The sequence below is a fragment of the Peromyscus leucopus genome, chromosome 15 (assembly GCF_004664715.2).
Source record: "Peromyscus leucopus breed LL Stock chromosome 15, UCI_PerLeu_2.1, whole genome shotgun sequence".
In the NCBI taxonomy this organism is placed as follows: domain Eukaryota; kingdom Metazoa; phylum Chordata; class Mammalia; order Rodentia; family Cricetidae; genus Peromyscus; species Peromyscus leucopus.
The window spans coordinates 20,717,809-20,736,695 of NC_051076.1; the positions used below are offsets into that span (position 1 = coordinate 20,717,809).

The window sequence follows — 18,887 nt, forward strand, 5'->3', positions numbered from 1 at the left end:
CAGTCCATTTCAGGTACTCCATTCTGGTAACAACAGACTGAATACACTCAGTACTCAGGACAATATTCCCATGACAGATACTCTGAATAGGTGAGGATTCTAAAGAGCACAAAAGGAATTGCCATTTCCAGTTTTCATTCAGTCTCCCTTTCTCTAGATTCAATTATCTCACCTCCTTTAGCTGTTCCATAAACGGCAACATGCTGGATGAGCACATTTCAATTTTACACGGAGCTATTAGACTCTCAAATGAGATTTGTAATTGGCAGTCACGAGAAATCAATTATTAGTGGTTATTCCAGTTGCTCTGCTCCGCGTTCAGCAGCGTCTATGCTGCTCAGAAAAGCAGCCAGCACCACACTGTTGTCCGTGTCTAGGCTGGGGCTGTTCTGCCCCACACGAGCTTTCTATGCCAAATCTTAGGGTGTTATGATCAATCTTCATTTTCTGTTTAATTAATTTCAAGGTAACATTGGCCTAGTTGTGGAAAAAAAGCAATAATACACTTAGCGTTAAAGTATTTTACAGTTCCTTTTAAATAATCAACTTGTCATTCCATAAATCTAGTCACACTAAACAAATTTATGTTTTAAATTGGTCATCTCTAGAAAACAAAATACCTTGAAATAATTATGGCATAAGGTACTAAATATGGAAATAATAAGCTAAAGTGTGAAATTAATTAGGACAAGCAATTTTCAAACTATCCTTTCAATTAGAAATTAAGTCTTTACAGTTGTCTTAAAAGAAGAACAAAGAAATTAAGTCTTTGGAGCGTTTAATTTTCATCTATCACCATCATTGTGATGTAGTCCCTGTAATTGATGGAATTTGAGTCAGGATCAATTGCAGCAGACAACATTTCTTCCATTTCCTCTTGAGAAAAAGGCTCACCTGGAGAGACAAGAAGAGAGATCATCATTTATAGTCAGGAGGTTTTCTCTCTCCATTAGCCAGCTTCATCACCATGGAGCCCACAGGCCCCAGCTGTTGTAGCTTTTTCTCCACTGGAGCGGTACAGCCAACACAGGAGAATCCAGAGGTTCAAAAGGCATGCTGCCATACACCCTGCAAGGCTGCAGATTTCCTAACCTGCTGGTACCTACAGGATACCTTATTTCAGTCAAAACAGCAGGAGTACATAAAACACCACGAACAAAGTTGTTTATTCACTTAAATTAAAATTATTGAAATTGCAAAAGTATTTGCTTGCAGCTAAAGTCTTATAAGTGAATCTTCTTATTGTGTTTAGTGAAACTATGGAGAGATGATTAAATGTTAGCTATTGCTGAAGAGAGGGACCAGACACTTACCCACTACTTCATCAGGTCTGTCTCAATCACACTGGGGTAACCCCACCAGAGACGCCACTCATCATCAGCCTAAAACTCCCCTGTGTTTCAGTCTGGGCTGGTGTTGATGTCAGATAAAATCAAAAATCTGGGCTTTAATTACACTCAGGTAACAACTGAGAGCAATCTTAGAAACTGGCTTCACCAGGGCAGGACAGAAACTCCAAAAGAATGTAGAAAAAGCTGCAGACTATTTAAGACAGAACTATGTCCCAATGTTAACTTAAATACAAGGCATCCAGGCCATCATGCTAGACCTTTAGGGGAAAGTCTTAAGCAAACCAAGGCTTGAGGAGGGTTACTGTCTTAGTTAAAGTTTCTGTCGCTGTGAAGAGACATCATGACCACAGCAACTCTTATAAAGGAAGTAACATTTCATTGGGTGGCTTACAATTCAGAGGTTCAGTCCATTATCATTATGGTGGGACATGATGTCATGCAGACAGACATGGTGCTGGAGAAGGAGCTGAGAATTCTATACCCTTGATCCACAGGCAACATGAAGTGAACTGAGACACTGGGTGTGGCTTGAACATATATGAGACCTCAAAGCCCACCTCCACAGTGACACAGTTCCTCCAACAAGCCACACCTCCTAATAGTGCCACTCCCTATGAGCTTCTGGGGGCCAATTACATTCAAAATACTATACTACCATATTCCACCCCCTGAACTCCATAAGCTTGTAACAATATCATAATGCAAAATACATTTAGTCCAACTTCAAAAATCCCCATAGTCTATCACAGTCTCAACAATGTTTCAAAGTTCAAAGTCTCTTAATTGTAATCCCCTATAAAATCAAAGTGAAAAAAAATCACATACTTCCAACATATAATGGCACAGGATATACATTACCATTCCAAAACATAGGGGAGGGAGCACAGTGAGGAAATACCAGACCAAAGCAAGTCTGAAAACCAGCTGGGCAAACTCCAAACTCTGCATCCCCATATCTGATGTCAAAATGCTTTTCAGCTCTCCAATTCCTTTCAGCTTTGTTGACTGCAACACACTTCTCTCTCTTGGGCTGGTTACAGTCCCTGTCTAGCAGCTTTCCTCAGCAGGTAGCCCATGGCTCTGGTAGCACCAGCATCTTGGGTTCTCCAAGGTAATCCAGGCTTCAACCTCACAACTTCAGTCAATGGCCTCTCTAGGCTTCCAATCAGGGACTCCCCTGACACATGCCTGGCCTTAGTTGCAGAGGCAAAGTCCAGAGTTCCCTTCTATCCTTAACACCAGAACCAAGTGGCCGAAGCTATCAAGTTCTGCTGCTTTCTGGGGCTGGAACATGGCCCCCTCATTCAATTACATCTTTACCAATTTTCTGTTTTCCATGGTTTCCTTCATGGCCCAACCTTGGCTGTCCTAGATCTGGATCTGTGGCCCAGGCTGGTCTCAAACTCAGAGATCTGCCTTCCTCTGCCTTCCCAGTGCTGCGATTAAAGACGCGTACCAGCACATCCTGCTTTGAGCTTTGCTTTTATTCCTTTTCATAAATTGGAAACTTAGCTGGGTGGGATCTTGCCCTGAGGTTACCACTCCCTTTATTCCATTTCTTAATCTGTTTATCTCCTTGACCACAGGATTTAGCTCCATTCCACTTTCTGGTGCTCCTTTTCTCCTCAAGTCGTACATTTTGTATTTTTCCTTTCTCAGCTCGCTCCTTTTCACTATAAATCTTTATAAGCATGAACACTAGTAACCACACAACAGTCTATACTACGCTGTTTATAGATTTTTCTTTCTGCCACCGGATTTAATCCAAAACTCTTCACTTTACCCTCAGGCAGACTCTTTGAACAAGAGGAAAAAGCAGCTATGTTCTTTACCAAAGTATCACAAGAACGTTCTCTAGGCCACATATTAATATTTTCTCCTCTGAAACCTCTTGAGCCAGGCCCCCACAAATCATCAAATCACACTCAGCACCATTGTCTTCAATGTTCCTATTAGTATGGCCCATTAAGCAGCACTTAAAGCATTCAACTGCTTCTATAATCCACAGTTCCAAGTTCCTTCAAACAAAAGTATGGTCAGGTGCTGTGGGATATCTTTCTGTACACTGTGAATATGTGTTGCTGTGACTGGTTGATAAATAAAGCTTTTTGGCCAATGGCCAGGGCAGAATAAGATTAAGCAGTACATTTGAACTGGACAGACAGGAAGAGGATAGGCAGAGGCAGGGGAAGACGCTGCAAGCCGCTGCCAGGAGAAGCAAGACGTGAAAGTAACAGTAAGCCACGAAGCCATGTGGCAATGCATAAGTTAATGGAATGGGTTGATTTAAGATGAAAGAGCTAGCTAGCAAGAAGCTGAAGCTATAGGCCACACAGTTTTTAATTAATATAAGCCTCTAAGTAATTATTTTATAAGCGGCTGTGGGACCATGGGTGGGAGAGATGCATCTGGACTGGGCAAGGCAGGAGTAGAGAAATTTCTGACTACTGTCATGCCTATCACAACAATACCCCAGTCCCTGGTACCAACTTCTGTCTTCAATTAGGGTTTCTATTGCTGTGAAGAGACACCGTGACCACAACAACTCTTTTAAAGGAAAACATTTAATTGAGGTGGCTCACTTACAGTTCAGAGGTTCAGTCCATTATCATCATGGTGGGACATGGCAGCATGCAGGCAGATGTGGTGCTAGAGGAGGAGCTGAGAATTCTACACCTTTGATCCACAGGCAACAAGAAGTGAACTGAGACACTGGGTGTGGCTTGAGCATATATGAGACCTCAAAGCCCACCCCCACAGTGACATACTTCCTCCAACAAGCCACACCCCCTAATGGTGCCACTCCCCATGAGCTTATGGGGGCCAATTACATTCAAATTACCATAGTTACCTACTTTATTAGCCTAAGACACTTCTCACTGTCCACAGTGCTTTCTATGTTGGGATTTAATTACCAGTACAGAAATTTTGCAGATAGGTAAGGGCTTTGTGATTTTCATTTTTAACTTTTGTTTTGTTTTGTTGTTGTTTGAGACAAAGTCCTATGAAGTCCAGGGGTCTGACTTCAAACTCACGTTTTTCTTACCTTGGCCTTCTGAGTGCTAGGTTCATACACATGCATCATCACACCCACTTCCTAAGAAAGAATTCCTGGAATGCTGAAGTGACAAATTCCGTATTTTTGTTATCTAAATCTGCTGCCAAGTAAACTTGGATGTAAGTCTCAAATGGACACTGATAATGGGTGGCAGGTATAGTGGTGCATACCTACAATCCCAGCACTCAGGCTATAGAAGTGAACTTGAGTCTAGACTTAGCTTTGACTTTAAAAAAAAAAAAAAAAAAAACAGACAGACAACTAGGTAGTGATGGTGTACTCCTTTAATCCCAGTGCTTGGGAGGCAGAGGGCAGGTCAAAGCCAGACTGGTCTACAGAGTGAGTTCCAGGGCAGCTAGGGTTACACAGAGAAACCCTGTCTCAAAAAACAAAAAGCAAACAAAAAACCCAAACAAAAAATAACCAAGGTCTGAGAAACAGATTAGTGACAGAATGATTATCTACCATGTGCAAGGTCTTGGGGATTCCCAGCATGGAAGAAACAGAGGGAAGGAAGGAAGGAAGGAAGGAAGGAAGGAAGGAAGGAAGGAAGGAAGGAAGGAAGGAAGGAAGGAAGGAAGGAAGGAAGGAAGGAAGGAAGGAAGGAGAGAGAGAAACACCCAGCAGCCAGCACTCACTGAGCACTGCTGTGAGACCGGCACTGATTCAAGTGTTTCACACATACTGACTAAGTTAACCTCCCAACACCTCCCAAGAGGGGAGAACCACCATCTCCATTCACAGCACACAAGTACTGCAGCACGCTCTGCAGGTGAGTGGGGACTGAGTCCGAGGCCAGAAGGCCAGAGTACCAACCTCGGCCACAGCACTCCACTGTACTGCTTAGACTAAGCCTTGCTCACAACAGTCACCGTCACACTGGGCAAGGAAAGAGCTGTACAGTACTTGATTTAAGACAGCAGGAAAAGCACAAGCTTGAAGGACAAGCTTCAAAGATTCAAACTCTTGCCCTCTTACTAGCTTTATGACCTTGGGCAGGTTGCTTAACCTCTCTTCCCACTCTACACAATACAGATGATGGTAATACTCTCCACCCATGGGCTTGGGATAAGGATTAAATGTGTTATTATTCAAATAGTGCTTGCACGAACATCTGACACATAGCAACATGTATTTGTTTTAAAAAAGACTTGAGATCTTCCCTGATGCTAAATACCGTCTGATGCAATATCCATCCTGGACACACATGGACTCTGTCTTGTAGGTACTTGATTCAGTATGGTTTACAGTGTTTATCTTACAATCTCCTGGGCATGTAGAATGTACATTCTTAAACTTAAAGATGTGTTGGTTGCTCTGTGGATACCATGAAAAGATTGTGGAAGTAACTTTATAGTTCCCAAACTTGGATATACTTCAAAACAATTTGGTGTTTTCAGAACCAAAATATCACTTCTTAACCAGGCCTGGTGGTGCAGGTCTTGAATCCAGGCACTCAGAAAGCAGAGGCAAGTGCATCTGTGAGTTCGAGGCCAGCCTGGTCTACAGAGTGAGTTCGAGGACAGCCAGGGCTGCACAGAGAAACCCTGTCTCTAAAAGAATCACCTCTTAAGCAACCATTGTCCTGAACTAGGCAGGTGCAACTGCACTTAGAAGGAGGATATACTACATCCAATAATAATGACACACTAAGACGACATGGTGCTTCTTATATGTACCTATACTGGCTCATACAACATGGAATAAATAACTAAAACCATTCATATTCTTCTCTGAAAAGAACCAAGGCAGGCCCTGTCTATTAGGATATCCAACAGTTGTCCTGGAAGAACAAGAACTCTCTAAGTACGCCTTCCTGGAAATTCTCATAGAGCACCTTCCTGTGACCCTCATCGACCATGTTGTCCCTACACACGGTGCAGCCAGTGCCTGACTTCACTGTTTCAGTCGGCAGCATTACTACCATTGGCATCCGTGGTCCAGGGCAAAGTCTTGGTGTTACTTTATACTCCTGTCCCACTTTGTTCCTGCTCTCTGTTAGTCACCACGGCCCAGGGTCCTGTGATAGAGTCCCCCTGCAGCAATTCCCTTTCTCTAGTCCCTGCACCAGGCCAGGCCCACACAGGGAATCTGGGAATGCTGAAGGGACTCCCAGCCCATCTCTCTAGCTGATCCTTTCTTACTTACCTACAAACTGACCAGCACCAGAATCTCTTTCCCACAGCAGGGCTGAACTGGGTGACTCAGTTCAACTCTCCACCGCCCAGGGGATGACCCAAATTCAAGAGCAGGCCTCTACAACTTAGCCCCAATCCACCTCCATCCCTTCCCTATTGTTGGCCAACAGGACTTGTAGGCTGGCTGAGCTCACCTTCCTCCATGTGCCTGGCTGCCTTTCTTCCAGATTTTGTTCCTATTGCTTTATCCATTTCCCACAAACCGACTTACCTGTTTTCATTCTGCTACTTGCTTGTTCATTCATAGCTCATTTGTTGGAACTCATATGTTGATACCTATGATATGTGAGGGACTATAACATATAGGATCTTCTTATGCCTGCCCTCAATGGCTCACCCTATCTTCTGAAGCAAAGCATGATGGTTCCCATCTGTAATCCCATCTAGGAGGCCACAGCAGAACTGCCTTGAGTTTAATGCCAGCCTGGGATACACATTCACCATGGATTCACCTGGGTTACTGAACGCAAACCTGTCTCAAAACAAAAGCAAACAAATAAATCTACCTTCTCAAGGAAGCTATTTTCTCTGTCAGCCTCCCCGGGCTAAGCTTTCCAGGCTAGTTTGAGCTTGCATTGATCCTCTGATAGTTATTTTTCTAATGTCTCCTATTGATCTATCTCACAGGTTAGCTTTGCTTCCCCAGTAAGACTATAATGTGCTCAAGAAAGGGATCAGATTCCAGTATCATGACCTCCCACTGTGCTTTACCAACAAACATACAACAGGCACACAGTAGGAGTCACTGGACCTCTGTGGCTGTTTTCAGTCATTTCCTGTGGCCCAATATACTTTAGGGTTTACTTCCTTTCATCTTTGGTCAATTAATAAAGTTAACCACTCAGATGATTTTAACATGGTGGGCGGTCCTGGGTGGCAGCTATGACTTTCACACGATTCCTTCTCTCACTTCCTGTTTCCTAATGGTGACCTGAGTTAAAAAGGCCAAACCAGGTATGCGCAGAGCTTCCAATACTGGTCTCCTTGCTCAAAATGATACCCATGTCCATGCTCTCAACTGGTGTGTGACTGCTGCATCACTCAGGACTTGCTCTGTGCATCTGGGAGCTGAGCTGAGGAAGCAGAGCGCCTCCTTTAGTATATTAGTATAGTGTGTGTGTGTGTGTGTGTGTGTGTGTGTGTGTGCGCGCGCGCAGCATTAACAACTGTCCATCCAGCTGCTTACAGTCAGGGAAAACACATGTATATATGAATGTAAAAAGAGAATGTTTGAAGAGAATATATAGGTATTTGTGGGAGGAGGTCCCATTATCATAAGAAAATATAGTTTTATGTGAACTCACATTCAATTTAGGCTATATTGTTTGCAACTTTACCACCTAAGAAGGTCTTTTAAAGGAAATTTTTATATACTCTAATTCAAGTCTTCTGTCTTTAAATACATTGGTTTATGACAGTTTATGTTCTTTAAGTGGCATGTCTTTTATTCAGGAAGTATTTTAAGTGAAAGAGGTAAACACAGTTTATACAAGCAATCATTACACTTCTATTACACAAAGTCCAATACCAAACCAAGCCAAAATTATTAACCAAATAATTGCTTTTAAAGTATCACCTCCCATAACTTCTGCAGAACTGTTGAAAACATACTCCCTGGGGCTGCAGGACGGCTCAGCAGGTAAGACCGTGCTGTTCTCGCCGGAGCCTGAGCTCAGTTCCCAGCATCCATGTCAGGTGGCAACTGCCTACTGTAACTCCAGCTCCAGGGGGACACAATGCTTCTGGCCTCTCTGGGTACCGCGCGCGCGCACACACACACACACACACACACACACACACACACATAATTTAAAAAAATAAACATCTTTAAACCTATTAATCTTTGCATAAACTACTCTTATAAGAAATAAAGCACTCTGACCTTCCTCAGTCATGTACTTGACCAGTTCTTCTTTAGTCAGAAACCCTCGTCTAGCTGGATCCAAAACCTGGGGAAAGTAGATTTATTTTCTTTGTTGAATAAATTCTATATGATGAATTAATTTTTCACATATACATGAATAACCTGGAGCTCACCTACCTCAAAAGCTCTAAGAAGGACATCTTCAGCAATTGGTCTGTATCTGTAATTTTATAATAAAGTGAATTAATGCCAGCATATTTATCTCAGTCTCTACATGATAAATGACTGCATTAAACAAAATAAAAGCCACTAATATACAAAGCTAATGGCATTTCCCTTGATGAAATTTCTTTGGATTTCTGGATCTGAAAATCAACAGTACCTACCCCTCAGGAATGTTTATTATTACCTACTAGCATCTCTTGTTGATATGAAAATAAATTTATCCAGGACCAAAACCTCTACAATCACTCAAATGCAGAATGCTAATGCTGTACGTATGCTAGGAAAGTAACTAGTGTTTATTTTTCTTTTAAAATGATAATTCACAATTAAACATAACTACAACATTGTTCTTTTTTGTATCTTCTTCACCTTTTCATTTACCTTGCTTAGATTAATAAATACTAGCATAGTTGATATTTATAAGCACTTCCCTAAACCAGCCTGAAGAACCCTGAAAGGCGAGAGGAAACTACCCTAAGACATATACCAGGTAAATAAAATATAAAAAGCCAAGCGGTTTGGTTTTGTTTTGAGGCAAAACTGTGTAGCTCAGGATGGCCTGAAACTATGTAACTAAGGTTAGCCTCAAATTTGTGACAATCCTCCTGCTTCAGCCCCCTCAAATGCTGGAATCACAGGCATAAGGCATCACACCTGGCCAAGTCAAATGTTTTGAAATTAATGTAATTCTAGCTATCCTGCATTAAAATTGGGTTTACTTCCTTACTTTCTTTCCAAAAGTACTCTGGTCATCACTGGAAGGAATTTTTCATATCGAATGTATCCAGTGGGTTCCTCTTCCTCTACCTAAACAATTAAAAACAGTCATTTATTCATTCAACACATATGGAGCAACTGCTTTTTTCCAACACTGAAGCAAGTGTTGGAACTTGATGAGAACATGGGCATCAGTGCAGCTGTGGAGCCTGTTTTCTGCAGGAGAGACACATATAATCAAACTACCACAGCACCAGCAGCTGAGGAGATGTCTGTCCGTAAAATGCTTGTCATGCAGCCATGAGGACCTGAATTCAATTCCCAGCACTTACACCGGAAGCAAGGTGTGTAAGTGCATGACAGAGGACTGACACTCAAAGTTAACCTCTGGCTTGTGCACTCACACACACGTTCAACGTAGTACCAAGTATCCAATTTGTTTTCACTATACAGGGTAACCTTAATTGTGCAATGATCCCCCTGCCTCAGCCTCCCATACGGTGGCATGTCAGACATGAACCACCATGCCTGGCTCCAATGTCTAATTCTAGATCTATGCAGACACCATGAGTAAAGGAGTGTGGGTCCAGACAGCAGAGACAAGAAACAGCTCTGATCGGGGTCAGGGAGTCCCTGGCAAACAGTGGTGTCTGGGCTCGTTTCTCAGGGCAAGAAGAGGCTGTGAGGCTGGAGCACAGACCCCAGCAAAGGCAGTTATTCAAGGTGAGGCTGGAGAGAGACCTTATCATCCACAGGCTAGCCATTCCCTGTGCTGTCCTGAGAACAGCGTGAAGCCAATGAGGCTCTCACAGTGTGTGTTTTGAAAGGTCACTCTGTTGTGGGGAGGTGGCTTCTTCAGACAAAGGTGCTGGTGCAGACTGGAGTGGTGGCCATGAGGAGAGCGGGTGTGTGACCAGGAGACCTTGGAGACTTGACAGAGTGACTGAACTCACCTGTGACAGATAAGGAACAGGGTCTAAGATGACTCCCAGATTCTGACTTGCATAAATGCACTGTCTTTCCCTGACATGAAGAATACTAAATGAGATCAGGTTATGGCCAGTCAACATCTCAAATCAGTCTTGTACTTGGGAAATACCTTCCTGAGTAATAGAACTCCGTCCTCTCTGCCACCTAAGTTAAGAGAATACTATTCTAAAAACGAGGCTTCTGGCACCTAGCACTGCAGGAGGAGGAAGAAACAGGTCTTTTTGCTTCTGGGTTCAACTATGACAGACTGACTGAACAAAGCTCTACTAACCCTAACTTCCCTGTCAGGCAATTTATACGGAGCTATAAATTTTGCACCCTCTTTCAAAAACCCTATTAAAAGGCTCATAGATCCCAATTCAACAGATGAGTTTTTAAGAGATTTATTGCTTTAACAAAAAATAAATCTATAGGTGGCTATTAAGTAGAATGCACTGTCATCCAAATGACAACTATTCTTAATGTTCATATGAGATTCATACCTAGTGTGAGTAGTCTTCAGACTCCATTATCAGAGAAACTCAAACCCATCTAGGGACACACGTTCCAGAGTTTCCGAACCCATCAGCATGTGAACGAGTTCTTCAGCCTCCTCTAAGTTCTGAGCTGAGCATTTTGACAATTCTTGTTACTATAGCTCTGTTCTATGTGGGCAGCAGTCTGAAACTCCCAGACACAAGACTTAGAAGTTAAATATCTGGACGCAGGGGCAGCTCAGTGGTAGAGTGTTTATGGACTCTGGGGTTTAAAGCCCAGGGCAGACTTTTTAAAAGTCAATCTCTTGTGTCTCCTGGACACTTCAGAGAATCTATGCCCATGAAGTCTCACCAACATGGCTGCCTAAATATGACCTGAATAAGGACAATATCAATAGACATGCTAATACAGAATGGGCAAGTCTCAGGAAGCCTCAATTCTAGACCAACAACAACAGGCATCTAATGACATTCAGCTATACTCATAGATCAGTGCCTTGTTCCACCATCATCAGAGAAGCGCCCTCCTGTAGTAGATGGGAACGAACATGGAGAACCACAACTAGACAATGTGCAGAAAGTGAGAGACCTTGGAATATATAGTCCTAAATGGGATGTCTCCATCCAATCCCTTCCCTCAGGGCTCAGGGAGCCCTACTGAAGAGGAGACAGAAAGACTTTAAGAGCCACAAGGGATTCACGACACCAGGAAAATAAGGCCCTCTAAATGCAGCAGGATTAACACAAATATGAACTCACAAAGACCGTGGCAGCACACACAGGGCCTGCGTGGGTCTGGGCCAGATGGGGTCTTGTGCTGAGAGGGGAAGTGGACACAAGCCCCCATCCCTAACCCTGACACTATCTGCAATTGACCACCACTCCAAATGAACAATTAGTTGTCTCCAATAGAGTCTCACTAGAGATACAAACCACTCTTAAGGGCAGACACCAAGCCAAGCAGTAGAAGGCCAACACAAAGCAAACTCAATGGCATTTTTGGAGGCTCTTTTTTTTTAACCTTACAGGTCTTTTACATATATATTATGGTTTCCAATTTAGTGTTTTTATTATTATTTCAGATACCAATTTGTTTTCTAAGGAGAAAAAGAAAGAGTGTGGATTTAAGTGAGAGAGGAGGTGGGGAGGATCTGGGAGGAATTGGGTAAAGGGAAACCATAGTCAAAATATTTGAAAAAAATCTAGGGGTATCCGCTACTCAGGTACAGGCCACACCAATCAAAAGAACAGCTAAGAGGCCCACCCACCCTGGGAACCCTCCTACACCCTCAGCTTGGATCCCAAAGATCCAACCTGCCACCACCCCTCCCCAACCCACCACCCACCATTGCCGCCACCCCTTCCCACCCCACTACCCACCCTTTCTGCCAGGCCCCTTCCCCCACCTCAGGATACCTACTGCTCAGGTACAGGCCACACCAGTTAGAAGAACTGGTGCAGGTCATGCCAGTCAGAAAAATAGATAGGCAACCCAGGCAGACACTGCTGAACCATACCAGCCATAGGCAGCCCATCCACAGACCTCTCTTTTGGTGCCCAACCCCCCAACACTATCCCCAATCCCCACTCCGTCTTCATCATCATGTCCCATCCCTAACTTTGATCCCCTGCTGGACCAAAGGCCAAGCTAGCCACCAGAAGTCCAGCCCCCAACTTGGACAGAGACTCCCTGCTGGACCAGAGGTCACACGGGCAACCAGAAATCCAGACCACAGAGACCAGAAGACCAAAGGGGAAACAGAAATGAAGGAACAAAACACCCAACAAATAAAGACAAACTCAGAAATCAGCACCTGGACCTAATCAGGCCTAACCCAAATGCCTAAACAAGTGTAAGAACACAATCAACAACAGCAGGGCCATACGGCCCCACCAGACCCCGCTATCCTACTCCAGAACCCTGCTATCCCACTCCAGAACCCCGCTATCCCACTCCGAAATCCTAAACAGCAGGCCCTGAACATCCCAACACAGCTGCAGCACAAGAAAACAATCTTAAAACCAACTTTATGCAGATGATAGAGGTCCTTAAAGAGGAAATGAATAAATCCCTTAAAGAAATCCAGAAAAACACAAACAACTGAAGGAAATGAATAAATCCCTTAAAACCAAGAAAAAAAAAAAACAGACAAACGGGTGAAGAAAACAAAACTGTTCAAGATCTGAAAATGAAAATAAAAGCAATAAAGAAACACAAACTGAGGAAATTCTGGAAATGAAAAATCTAGGTAAGCGAATGGGAACTACAGACGCAAGCATCACCAACAGAATGCAAGAGATGGAAGAAAGAATCTCAGACATTGAAGATAAAATAGAAGAAATATATACAACAGTCAAAGACAATGTTACATCTTAAAAAAAAAAAAAATTCTGGACAAAAAACATCCAGGAAATCTGGGACACTATGAAAAGACCAAATCTAAAAATAATAGGAAGAGAAGAAGAAAAAGACTCCCAGCTCAAAGGTCCAGAAAAGATTTTTAACAAAATCATAGAAGAAAATTTTCCTGAACTAAAGAAGGACATGCCTATAAAGATACAAGAAGCTTACAGAACACTAAATAGATTAGACCAGAAAAGAAAGTCCCCACACCACACAATAATCAAAATACTAAAATAAAGAATCAAGAAAGAATATTAAAAGCTGCAAGGGGAAAAGGCCAATAACATATAAAGACAGACCTATTAGAATTACACCTGACTTCTCAATGAGAGACTCTAAAAGCCAGAGAGGCCTGGACTGGTGTCTTGCAGACTCTAAGAGACCACAGATGATAGCCCAGATTACTATACCCAGCAAAACTTTCAATCACCACAAGATGGAGAAAACAAGATATTCCATGACAAAATCAAATTTAAACAATATCTATCCGCAAATCCAGCCCTACAGAAGGTACTAGAAGGAAAATTCCAACCCAAGAAAGTTAACTACACCCATGAAAACACAGGAAATAACCTCACATCAGCAAAACCAAAAGAAGGGAAGCACAACCCACACACAAAACCATCATCATCAACAACAAAATAACAGGAATTAAGAATCATTAACAGTCATTAATATCTCTCAATATCACTGGACTCAATTCCCCAACAAAAAGACATAGGGTAAACCAGGTGGTGATGGCACATACCTTTAATCCCAGCACTCGGGAGGCAGAGCCAGGCAGATCTCTGTTCGAGGCCAGCCTGGTCTACAGATCGAGATCCAGGACAGGCACCAAAACTACAGAAAAACCCTGTCTCGAAAAAAAAAACAAAAAACAAAAACGAAAGACATATGCTAACAGAATGGATGCAAAAACAGGATCATCCCTCTGCTGCATACAAGAAACATACTTCACTATCAAAGATAGACATTACCTCAGATTAAAGGGATGGAAGGTTTTCCATGCAAATGGACCCAAGAAGCAAGCTGGTGTATCTTTTTTAATATCTTACAGAATAGACACCAATCCAAAATTAATCAAAAGAGATAGGGAAGGACATTTCATACTCATCAAAGGAAAATTCACCAAGATGATGTTTCAATTCTTAACATCTATGCCCCAAATGCTAGGGTACCCACATTTGTAAAAGAAACATTACTAAAACATAAATCATATACCAAGCCTCACACATTAATAAGTAGGAGACTTTAATACCCCACTCTCACCAATGGACAGGTCATCCAGACAAAAGCTAAATAGAGAAATAATGGAGTTAACATTATTATAAACCAAATACCTATAGAATAACAAATATCTATAGAACATTTCACCCAAACAGAAAAGAATATACCTTCTTCTCAGCACCTCATGGAACTTTCTCCAAACTTGATCATATACTAGGTCACAAAGCAAGTCAACAGATACGATAAAACTGAGTTAACCCCCTGTATCCTATCAGACCACCCATGGATTAAAGCTGTATTTCAACAACAGAAAAGCAAAAAGTCTACAAACTCATGAAAACTGGGTCAAGACAGAACTAAAGAAAGAAACTAAAGACCTCCTAGAATTCAGTGAAATGAATGAACAACATACCCAAACCTATGGGACACAATGAAAGTGGAGCTAAGAAGAAAGTTCCTAGCACTAAGTGCCTACATAAAGAAATTGTGGAGATCTCATACTAGCAACTAACAGCACACTTGAAAGCTCTAGAACAAAAAGAAGCAAACACCCAAGAGGAGTAGAAGGCAGAAAAGAATGAAACTGAGGGTTGAAATCAATAAAATAGAAACAAAGAGATCAATACAAAGAATCAATGAATCAAAGAGTTGATTCTTTGAGAAAATCAAAAAGACAGAGAAACTTATCCAAACTAACTAAAAGGCAAAAAGAGAATATCCAAACTAACAAAATCAGAAATGAAAAGGGGACAAAACAATAGACAGTGAGGAAAGCCAAAGAATCATTAGGTCATACTTCAAAAACCTGTACTCCATAAAATTGGAAAACCTAAAAGAAATGGACAATTTTCTTGATAGATACCTCTTACCAAAGTTAAATGAAGACCAGATAAACAATTTAAACAGACCTATAACCCCTAAGGAAATAGACACTATCATTAAAGGCCTCCCAACCCCTCCACAAAAAAAGTCCAGGGTCAGATGTTTTTAGCACAAAATTCTACCAATACTCCTCAAATCATTCCACAAAATAGAAACAGAAGGAACATTACCCAATTCATTTTGTGAGGCCACAGTCACCTGATACCCAAACCACACAAAGATCCAACAAAGAAAGAGAATTACAGACCAATTTCCCTTCTGAACATTGACGCAAAAATACTTGATAAAATACTTGCAAACTCAATCCAAGAACACATCAAAAAGATCATTCACCATGATCAAGTAGGCTTCATCCAGAAATGCAGGGATGGTGCATCATACAAAAAATCTGTCAACATAATCCATATAAACAAACTGAAAGAAAAAAACTTCATGATCATCTCATTAGACACTGAAATAATAAAAGTCTTAGAGAGATCAGGGATACAAAGGACATACCTAAACATAATAAAGTCAAGCCTATAGCCACCATCAAATTAAATGGAGAGAAACTCAAAGCAATTCCACTAAAATCAGGAACAAGACAAGGCTGTCCACTCTCTCCATATCTATTCAATATAGTACTCAAAGTTCTAGCTAGAGCAATAAGACAACTAAAGAACATCAAAGGGATAACAAACTGGAAAGAAGAAGTCAAAGTACCTCTATTCCCAGATGACAAGACAGTATATATAACTGATCCCAAAAATTCTACCAGGGAACTCCTACAGCTGATAAACACTTTTAGTAAAGTGGCTGGACACAAGATTAACTCAAAAAATCAGAAGCCCTCATATATACAAATGACAAACAGGCTGAGAAAGAAATCAGGGAAACAACACCCTTCACAATAACCATAAATAATATAATGTAGCTTAAGGCAACTCTAGCCAAGCAAGTGAAGACCTGTATGACAAGAACTTCAAGTCTTTGAAGAAAGAAATTGAAGAAGATATCAGAAGATGGAAAGATTACCCCATGCTCATGGATTGTTAGGATTAACATAGTAAAAATAGCCATCTTACCAAAACCTACAAACTCAACGAAATTTCCATCAAAATTCCAACACAATTATTTACAGACCTTGAAAGAACAATATTCAACTTCATATGGAAAAAAAAAAAACAGGAGCTAAAACAATCCTGTATAATAAAAGAACTTCTGGAGTTATCACCATCCCTGATTTTAAGCTGTACTACAGAGCAATAGTAATTTAAAAAAAAAAAAAAAAAAAAAAAAAAAAAAAAAAAAAAAAAAAAACATGGCATTGGCATAAAAACAGAGAAGTCAATTAATGGAATCAAATCGAATCGAAGACCCAGACATAAATCCACATGCCTATGGACACCTGTTTTTTTTTAATGCCAAAATTAGACAATAGAAAAAAGAAAGCATCTCCAAAAATGGTGCTGGTCTAACTGAATGTATGAATAAATGTAGAAGACTGCAAATAGATCCATGTCTATCACCCTGCACAATACTCAAGTTCAACTGGATCAAAGACCTCAACATAAAATCAGATACACTGAACCTGACAGGAGACAAAGTGGGGAATAGCCCTGAACACATCGGCACAGGAGACAACTTCATGAACAGAACAACAATGGTACAGGCATTAAGATCAACAATTAATAAACGGGACCTCATAAAACTAAAAAGCTTCTGTAAGGCAAAAGACACTGTCAACAGGACAAAACAGCAGCCTACAGAATGGGAAAAGAGTTTAACCAACTCCAAATGTGACAGGCGGTTAATATCTAAAATAATATAATAATATCTAAAATATATAAAGAACTCAAGAAACTAGGCATCGCCAGCCTGAGCTACCAAGTGAGTTCCAGGAAAGGCGCAAAACTACACAGAGAAACCCTGTCTCGAAAAACAAAACAAAAAAAAAAAAAAAAAAAAAGAAAGAAAAAAGAAACTAGACATCAACAAACCAAAGAATCTAATCAAAAAATGGGGTACAGATCTAAACAGAATTCTCAACAGGGGAATCTCAAATAGCTGAGAAACACTTTAAAGAACTGTTCAACATCCTTAGCCATCAGGGAAATGCAAATCAAAATGACTCTGAGATTCCATCTTACATAATGTCAGAATGGCTAAGATCAAAAACACAACTGACAGTTCATGCTGGTAAGGATGTGGAGCAAGGGGAACACTCCTCCCCTGCTGATAGGAGTGCAAACTAGTACAGCCACTTTGGAAAACAATGTGATTGTTTTCAGAAAATTGGGAATCAATCTACCTCAAGACCCAGCTATACCACTCTTGGGCATATACCCAAAGGACAGTCCATCCTACAACAAGGACACATGCTCAACTACTTTAATAGCAGCTTTATTCATAATAGCCCAAAACTGGAAACAATGAGATGTCCCTAAACTGAAGAATGGATAGAGAAAATGTGGTACATTTACACAATGGAGTTTTACTCAGTTGTTTAAAAAAAAAAAAAAAAATGACAGCTGGGCGGTGGTGGCGCACGCCTTTAATCCCAGCACTCAGGAGGCAGAGGCAGGTGGATCTCTGTGAGTTTGAGGCCAGCCTGGGCTACCAAGTGAGTTCCAGGAAAGGCGCAAAGCTACACAGGGAAACCCTGTCTCAAACAAACAAACAAACAAAAAGACATCATGAAATTCACAGGCAAATGGATAGAACTAGAAAAAAAAAATCACCCCAACTGAGGAAACCCAGACCAAGAAGACAAACATGGTATGTACTCACTCATAAGTGGATATTAGCTGTAAAGTAAAAGATAATCACACTACAGTCCACAGACCTTGAAAGGCTAAGTAATAAGGAGGGCTCGAGGGAATGGGGGTGGAGGGGTATAAATCTCCCTGGGAAGGAAAAATAGAATAGATTTTGTGCATGGACTGGGGGCAGGTAGCAATGAGAAGAGGAGGGACCAGGTTGGGGAAGTACTGGGAGAGATGACTGGAATTGGGGACCTTTCAGGGGTGAGGTAGAAACCTAATGCAATGGAAACTCCCTGGAATCCTACAAGGGTGACCCTAGCAAAGACTCTTTGTAATGGAGGATACAGTGCCTGAACCGGCCATCTTCTGTAACCAGGCTTCCAGTGGAGGGATGGGAACATCAACCCAAACCTAGCCACAAAACCTTCAACCTACAATTTGCCCTGCCTACAAGATTTCTTGGGGTAAAGATGGAGCAGAACTTGTGGGAGCAGCCAACCAATGACTGGTCCAACTTGAGACCCACACCACAAGAGGGAGCCCACACCTGTCACTGCCTGGAGGGCTAAGAACCAGAGACTGGATAGCCAAGAGACCTAGGATACAACCAAACATGACTGACGGAAAAAAAAAAGTCAATAAAATGATTCTTAATGATATTCTGCTATACTCATAGAACAGAGCCTTAGCATAATCATCATCAGAGACTTCATTCGGCAACTGATGCAGAAACCCACAGTCACACATTAG

At 41.5% G+C, this 18,887-nt stretch overlaps 1 protein-coding gene across 2 annotated transcripts in view; it reads right to left on the reverse strand.

Annotated features, from left to right (window-relative positions):
• Positions 1-761: 761 nt before the first annotated feature.
• Positions 762-18,887, reverse strand: part of Efcab2 (EF-hand calcium binding domain 2) — a 104,268-nt gene continuing 86,142 nt past the window's right edge. For both annotated transcript variants that reach the window (XM_028865495.2, XM_028865493.2), the window contains 4 exons: positions 9,425-9,504; positions 8,650-8,692; positions 8,491-8,557; positions 762-894 (listed from right to left, as the gene is read on the reverse strand). In XM_028865495.2, coding sequence (XP_028721328.1) covers positions 779-894; positions 8,491-8,557; positions 8,650-8,692; positions 9,425-9,504 — 306 coding nt within the window. In that variant the 3' untranslated portion in view covers positions 762-778. The remainder of the gene's footprint in view (positions 895-8,490; positions 8,558-8,649; positions 8,693-9,424; positions 9,505-18,887) is intronic.